The 8,335-nt window shown below is 37.3% G+C and overlaps 1 protein-coding gene across 1 annotated transcript; it reads left to right on the top strand.

Annotated features, from left to right (window-relative positions):
- Positions 1-671: 671 nt before the first annotated feature.
- On the top strand, positions 672-3,160 carry LOC131658569 (uncharacterized). Its single transcript, XM_058927852.1, has 4 exons — positions 672-1,013; positions 1,133-1,432; positions 1,565-2,110; positions 2,996-3,160. Exons 1-4 carry the CDS (start codon positions 672-674, stop codon positions 3,158-3,160), a joined length of 1,353 nt encoding a protein of 450 aa, XP_058783835.1.
- Positions 3,161-8,335: the final 5,175 nt, after the last annotated feature.

The following is an 8,335-nucleotide window of genomic DNA, read 5'->3' as shown; positions in this document are numbered from 1 at the left end:
GGAGTGCTGATGACAGAAAAAGCACATCTGGAGGATGTTTCTTCTTAGGGAACAACCTCATATCATGGTTCAGCAAGAAGCAAAACTGTGTATCTTTATCCAGTGCAAAAGCTGAGTACATAGCATCTGGTAGCAGTTGTTCCCAACTGATGTGGATGAAGCAAATGTTAACTGGATACAATGTCACCCAGAATGTCATGACATTATACTGTGACAATCTTAGTGCCATTAATATTTCCAAGAACCCAATTCAGCACAGCAGAACCAACCATATTGATATTAGACATCACTACATAAGAGATCTTGTGGAAGACAAAGTGATTACCCTGGAGCATGTGGCCACTGAACTGCAACTTGCTGACATTTTTATAAAAGCCCTAGATGCCACTCAATTTGAAAACTTGAGGGGCAAGTTGGGAATATGTATCTATGACGAATTATAGCAATTAATGTTAATTGGGAATAATATTTTGGACATTTTAAATATTCAATATTTGAAGTATCTTCTGATTGGTCAGAATATTAAGTCCCCTATCCTCTGGCAATCATAACAAACGCTTGCCTATACTCGCTATCTCTCTTACATTCGTTGCTCATTCCACTCTTTCATCTTACAAACTTTCATCAACTGCCACAGAAAATTCCCAGTCACTCTTTCGAAGCCCTCCAAAATGTCTCAACAATCGGATTCCTCCTCTCCCAAAAAGTTGTCCTCCATCTCTGATCTTGATTCCGTCTCAATGGCTGAACTTGTCAACCCTAACCAGGTTCTTGATGTTTCTCCATTGCGAATGGTAACTATTGAAGATCTGAATGTGAAGAAGCCTCGTACTCCACATGCAAGAAGACCCAAAGAAACTGTTCTGGGTACCAATGTTGTGAATCTTGATGATTACTCAGATAATGATCTGGTAGCTTCTATCAACCCTAGCATAGCCAAAAGGCTCATGACTAGAAAAAAAGAAGGAAGGCTGCTGTCTAAAGCCCTCCCAAGAGGAAAGTTGTTCCTAAAAGTACTTTTGTGGGGCCTACCAAATCTTGGAGCAAAGTGGTTCCCAAGAAAAGAAAGGCCAAAGTGATTGTTGACTCTGACTCTGATGTTACTTGTGATGTCCTTGGCATTCCTCCCAAGAAGAAGCCTACTTCTATCAAGCTTGCTGCTAGATTTCCTGATGTGCCTATAGACAACATTTCCTTCCATTATGCTTCAAGTGTCAACAGGTGGAAATATGTCTACCAAAAAAGGTTGGCCCTTGAAAGAGAGTTAGCTCAGAATTCTCTTGAATGCAAAGACATAATGGAGCTGATTCATGATGCTGGGTTGATGAAGACTGTTGCTCGTTTTTCAAAATGTTATGAAATATTGGTGAAAGAGTTTATTGTGAACTTGTCAGAAGAGTGTGCTGATGGAAAGTCCAAAGAGTTTAGGAAGGTATATGTGAGGGGCAGGTGTGTTAATTTCTCATCCATTGTGATCAATAACTATTTGGGGAGGTCTGATGAAGCTCAACCTGAACTATAAGTGTCTGATAACAAAATGTGCCAAGTTATCACTGCCAAACAGGTCAAGAGCTGGCCCCTAAAGGGGAAGCTGTCTGCAAGTAAGCTTAGCATGAAGTATGCCATGTTGCATAAGATTGGTGCTGCAAATTGGGTGCCTACCAATCACAAGTCCACTATTGCTACTATTCTAGGAAGATTCATTTATGTTGTTGGAACAAAATCCAAGTTTAATTATGGTTCCTATATATTTGAGAAAACTATGAAGCATGCTGGAAGTTTCAGTGTAAAAGGCCCCAAAGCTTTCCCATCACTCATATGTGGCATTACCTTGAACCATTACCCAGGAATTTTGGTTGAAAATGACTCTGTCTGCAAAAGGGAAAGTGATTTTTCCTTTCCATATAAACTGTTTCAAGGAACCCATGTTCCTGACATTGTCATGACATCAGCTGGAACATCCAAAGAACGGACTCCTGCAGGTAAGGCTGCTGTGATTGCTATGCTCAAGGAGACCTGCAAGGAACTGGAGACCAGAAAGCTGACCCTTGAAAATTTGTCAGCTTTCTTGAAATGGATGAAGGTGATGAGTTTACTAGACCTGAGAAAGGTAATGAAAAGGCTGCTGTGTCAGAAGAAGGAGATGAAAAGGAAGCTTAATCAGAAGAAGAAGCAGATGTCAGTCCTGAAGATGGCTTTGATGAAGACAATGATGGTGATGATGGATCCCACAGCTCTAATTCTGAAGATGATTAGAGCCTTGTTGCTCTTTTTAATGGTTCCTTTTAATGAATTCTGTCTGGATTTCTATTTTGAGTAGTTAATGGTCTGTAATAATAATCTGAATAGTTTTGTTGCTTTGATAACTTTTTGGCCAAAAAGGGGAAGATGTATGATGATGAATACCCCAGAACTTTGTGTGTGCGAACAAGTATTTCCTGAAGTGATCAAGAATTAGATGTTCAAATTAATTCTGAAGTTTCTGAAGTTGGTTATGTGTATGTATTAGCTCTCCTGCATGGTTAGATGTTCTTTTCTGCTGCTTGTGATCTCTGATGTGCTAACAGGTTGTTTTAGCCAAAACTTTGCCAAAGGGAGAGTTTGTAGATGTTTTTGATTGGCTGTATTTTATGGTAAAACATATTTTTGTGTTTAGATGTTTTGACTGATGTCATGACATGCAATTGAAGTTTTCTGCAGGAGATATGGTTTTAGCTAATACATGTTTTAGTGATGTCAAGATGAATGTTGTGACATCATTACCCGAACATCATGTGATGTTATGTTCCTGTTATGTTTCCTACTTTATCTCAGGCTATATTTTAGGAAACTAACTATTATGTGCTGACTGTATATCAGTAATAGACCGAGCCATTGCCTGAATTTTAGCACCCTGATTTATGGAAATTAGGTTAACTTGGTTAATCCTAATTTATGTTCTTTAGGACCAAGGCCCATGATCTGCCTATAAGAAGACTGAAAGTCCTACTTTCAGGAGCAGGGATTTGATCGTGAAGAATTCTCTGTGCTGCGACTTTGTGCTTTAGGTTTATTTGTTCTTAGTGTTTCGTGTGAGCCAAGCAATTGTCACTTTGATAATTGTATTGGAGTAGGGTGTATTGAGTTGTTACTTGTTGTGTCACTCAAAGCTTTTAAGTAAGAGTGCTATGTTCCTTGATTGAAGCTTTTAAGCAAAATCAAGATTTGTTTGAAGTGTGTCTTCACTTTATTCTTGTTGAATTTGTCTTGTTATCACTGCTGTGATTGAGGGGGAGTGAGTAAGAACTCAGGTCTTAGTATTAGATTGAAATTGCATTGGGTAGGTGTAGCAACCTGCCCTAATAATTTAGCTTTTAGAGTCGCCACCTATTCTGAAGGGCGAATAGGAAACCCTATGCAGTATAGAGATCAGGGTAAGATACTATATTCAGGTCGAGGGAAGGTGTTAGGCACCCTCAAACCTTTCCTAAAGGCTAACATTCAAAGATAAAGATTTATGACAAGGTTTATAAAGAAAGATGACAGACAATTAATAGAGTTGAAAGGCTAATTATATGAACATGATTAGAGTTTGGAAGAGGGGGACTCGCCTTGTTGCCAAGTGCCTACGTACCTCCTTATGGAGGATCAGAGTCTACGTAGTTCGGGGGACGGGTTGTACGCCCTTAAGGTTTGAAATTTGATTTGAAGGTTTGAAGGCTTTGAATAGCCTGTCGTAGATAAAAATCTGTATTTGGAGTTTGAAGTTTGAAAGGTGTCTGAAAAGTGTTTTGGAATTTGTTTGGGCGTACAACCCTGATTTGGCACTATTAACCGCAATGATCAATAGGTTTGATCACCATAGTCAAAAGATTAGGGGGTTTGCACCATTACCAATTCAAATCGATTGATTCGATTATCACTAATAATGAATTAATGTGTTTTATTATTTTTTATGAATTTTATTTTGTATTGTTACCCCTCATAATCGATTAATACGATTACAAATAATAACAAATTAAACTTAGAGCAAGGAAGGATTAATCATCACAATCAATAAGATAATTGCAACCATTTAATTGAATATAATTTAACTGCATTTTAATTAAATAAACATTATAATTAAAATTATTGTTGACCATAGCGATTAATCGATTTAATCGGCACGAACAACAAATTGTATTTTTAATATAACTATTATATAATTATTTATTTTATAAAACAATAATTATTTAATAATTAATTTACTAAAAATATATTTTAATCAAAATAGATAAATAATTAAAACTATTTGAATTTATTAAAGTTATAATCCTGTGTGGTGATTATGAGGGTACATGGTATAAACCATCAGATTAGGGACGTTAGATTAGGCTGAGTGGAGATCTAAGGGCCAGATCTGGCAAGCGCATGGTGGGGACCTATGGCGCGTGCACATGGGATCATGAATCTGAAAATTCAGAAAAATATATGCGTGGGCGTGGGGGATCGAACCCACACCCTTAAACTTTAACAAGTGTTCCCCAACCAACCCAGCTAGCGCGCGCGTGTGTTTGAAACACACTTCCAACATGTCATATATGAAACAATCCCGGTAAGAGAATTCCCGGGCGCGAAATTCAAATGAACCAGTGCTATGGAGACACATCATCATCTTCTCCATTAAACTCATAAGACCCTGCAACTTTTGCTACGAAATTGCTAGAAATATTTCGTAGCAACTCCAAACCACCAAAAATAGCGAATAGCTCATGGATGCAAACAAAAATGGCGCGACCCCCCAATTCCTCTCGTTTTGATCATACGATCCTAATGCTAGCCCTATTTTGTCTTAATTTTAACCCTACTGAAAACCCCCAATTCAAACCTTCAAGAACCCTAACGGCCTATGATGGTGAACCACCTTAAACACGCCCAGAAATCCAATTAATTATGCACACATGTCCACAGCATGAAACACAATCATAATATGCAAACATAAACCTAAGAGGATGCGTGTAACAGTCCAATCGATCTGGTTTTTTAGAGGTACATACCTTGGATTAAATGGAGGTTATCTGGGGTTGTTGTTGCAGCGTGAAGATCCTCACACGTTCAGAAACTCTTAGGGGAGCTTTTGCAATCTTCAATCCTCGCTAGAAACCTCTCAATCGCCAAAACCGAATCTCAATTATTGAAGCCTTTTTTTCTGTCTTGAACCCTTGCCCCTGATCCAGATTTCCAACCCCTATTCACGTGGTATGCATTAGGTACTTATAGGCAATGGATTAGGTTAAGAAAAATAGCCCAAATGCTCTTTGAATCCAATCTTGCAAGTTTGAGAAAATTGACTTGCTTCTTGAATCCTAACCTTCTATTTTGGCCAAAATTTACATCACCCTTTTCCAAATCAATATATCACGAAATTGTATTATAATTTTCCATTTAATGTTGATTGGAAACAATCAAAACATATTTTTCACTAAAATATTTGATTTTCCATTTATTTAAATCATTAAAAATGAAATAAAATCCTTAAAAATCAAATAAAAATATTTAGTTTCGTGGCATGTGTCTTGGGCAGCCTAAATATCTTATGGATCAAGTTTGGATTACAAAACATAGGCCCACATGCAAGAAATTCCATTTTGAACCCCTTTGATTCACATTTTGCCTCCAAATTTTCCCCTACTTTGACCAAGCATATCTCACTCAATTTTTAAGCTATGAGGGAGTTATAAGACTTTTTCGAAACCTCAAAGTGTCCTCTACAAGCCACTTTGGAACATATTTTTTATTTGGAGCTTTTATCTTGATCATATCCTCTCTGACAAAAAACTGCTTTTGAAGGGTGCCTGAAAATGACCTGTAATCTTTTACACTGTATCTCTCAAATGAATCATTTCTAGCCCTGGCTTGTGAGAGACAAAGTTGTGGAGAATCCAATTTCCTTCAAACTAGGCTTTGAGTGGGGGATTTTTGATGTTCCATGTGAAAGTTATGCCCAGTCAAAGTTGGGTTGACTTTCTCCTAAGAAACCCTAATTTGAACCTTTTTTGTATTTGTTCATCTCTGAGTTTCTATTAATGGAATAATGATCAATCTTTGATCAAATGATGGTTATGCTTCACATACTTGATGTTGACCAAAATTGGGAGGCTTTGACTATGCTCTGATTATGGTTGACTTTTAAGTCAAACCAGTTGACTGTGGATCATCTGGACTTTTGAATGAGTAATCTTTGGGACTGTATCTTGAATTTTGAATCATTGTAGGTGGAATATGGGAGGCAAATTTTTGGGTATGACAGCTGCCCCTGTTCAATCTTCTTAAACCTGACTAGGTAGAAGATGATTGGACACTGAAATGCCCTGAAATTTGCTTGCGTAGGGAAAGAGCTCTGTGGGAGATGGGCTTATGGACGCCACCCATTTGTCTGGCAGGATACTTGTTTAAAGCATATGCTTTTCTGACCTTGATCATTTGATTGTATTTGAAGAGAGAAGAAGTAATGTCCTACATAAGACTACCTGAAGAGGTTTCTGAAATGGATATGAAAATTTGTCTTGAAGAAGACTACCTGAAGAGGCTGAAAATGTTTTACAAAGACTACCTAAAGAGGTTCTTGGAGAGGACAATGAACGTCTTAGAGAAGATGAGGAGTTCTTTAAAAGAACTAAGTGTGTCTTAGAAAAGATTGGGTAAGTATTTTAAGAAAGCTACCTAGAAAGGCATGATGTGTCTTAAACAAGACTGTCCTGGATAGGCTGAGATGTGTCTTAAACAAGATTCACTTGGAGAGGCTTTTAGAACGGAGATGGGATGTCTTAAACAAGATTAACCTACATAGGTTCCTGGAAAGGAAATGAAAACGTCTTAAACAATATTACCTAGATAGGTATGATATGTTCTACACAAGACTAACCTAGAAAAGTTTTTGGAAAGGATGTAATACGTTTTAAACAAAACTCCCTAAAAAGGTTCCTATAAAGGTTACGATACGTTTTAAACAAAACTACCTAGAAAGATTCCTATAAAGGGAATGATACGTTTTAAACAAAACTACCTCGAAAGATTCCTATAAAGGGAATGATACGTTTTAAACAAAACTACCTCGAAAGGTTCCTATAAAGGATGTGAGACGTTTTAAACAAAACTACCTAGAAAGGTTCCTATAAAGGATATGGCATGTTTTAAACAAAACTACCTATAAAGGTTCCTATAAAGGGAATGATACGTTTTAAACAAAACTATCTAAAAAAATCCCTATAAAGGATGTGAAACGTTTTAAACAAAACTACCTAAAAGATTTAGGATATGTCTTAGACAAGACTGCTTGGGAAGGTTAGGATAATTGTCTTGAATAAGACTACCTGGAAAGGTGAGAAATTCTTAGATTGCTTCTGGATTTTCTTTGAAGAAAGACTTGGAATGAGATATTAGAATTGTATCTGTTAAAATTGAATCGTTGATACGATCGTATTTGCACTGTATTTGGATAATAATATCCTTTCGATTATGAAGTGACCTGAAAAGGTAGCGTTAGTTTTATGCATTGTTATGATGCATGTGTTATGTAATGAGATTCTCAAAATAAATGAGAATTATGCATGTATGCCTATCCCACACTGCGGGATGTGAATAGTACAGGCGTGGGAAGACCAATTATGCAACAATGCTCCTAGTGTGACTTCCCGAATATCAGAAATTTTGAGAGTTGTGCCCCTTGATTCGAAGGAGGGACCTTTCGAGGGAACTCGAATTTCACCATGTCTTGCCTGATATGCATTGGCCCAGTGTTTGAATTCTTGAAGGATATGCCCCTAGTCAATAGGATTCTGGATTGTATGCCCCTGTTCTAGGAAAACCCTCTGAACGTGGTTTCCCCATTTAAGGGTCTTTATCAGGAATGATCGTCTTTGATTAGACCGATTTAGAGGTCTCCTTGATGCTAAGTGTTGGTTTGAATATGAAGCAGATGCTTTTCAGAACGAGTCATGCATTTTGGTCGCGCCTGACGGACAGTGATTTGCTGGGTACTCGGAATGAGATGATGCCTTCTATAAGACTACCTGAAGAGGTTCTTGGAAAGAAATGGGAGATTGTCTTAAATAAGATCGCGCTTTAACAAAGCTCAAAGGGATATGTTTGTGCAAAGGGTCAGAAATATTCCTATAGAGGATAAAGACTGTTTTTTTTTGTGATTTTTTAAACAAAACTTAGGAAAAGCCATCTTGAAGAAGATTAGTCTAGAAAGAATGGTGAACTGTCTTAGAGAAAACTCTGTACTTTAAACAAAGTTTGATAAGGTTCTTGGAAGCATAAGAGAAGTTTGAATATGTCTTAAAAGACTAACTGGAAAAAGTTAAGAGATGTC

This window comes from Vicia villosa, linkage group LG1 (assembly GCF_029867415.1).
Source record: "Vicia villosa cultivar HV-30 ecotype Madison, WI linkage group LG1, Vvil1.0, whole genome shotgun sequence".
Classification (NCBI taxonomy): Eukaryota; Viridiplantae; Streptophyta; class Magnoliopsida; order Fabales; family Fabaceae; genus Vicia; species Vicia villosa.
The sequence above is the reverse complement of the archived record's forward strand: the minus strand, read 5'-3'. Positions and strand labels throughout refer to the sequence as shown.

Coding starts and splice junctions, on each gene's coding strand:
- LOC131658569 (XM_058927852.1), top strand. CDS start 672: ATGTCTCAACAATCGGATTCCTCCTCTCCCAAAAAGTTGTCCTCCATC. Junction 1,014..1,132: donor GAGGAAAGTTGTTCCTAAAA/GTACTTTTGTGG, acceptor ATTCCTCCCAAG/AAGAAGCCTACTTCTATCAA. Junction 1,433..1,564: donor AGTCCAAAGAGTTTAGGAAG/GTATATGTGAGG, acceptor ACTGCCAAACAG/GTCAAGAGCTGGCCCCTAAA.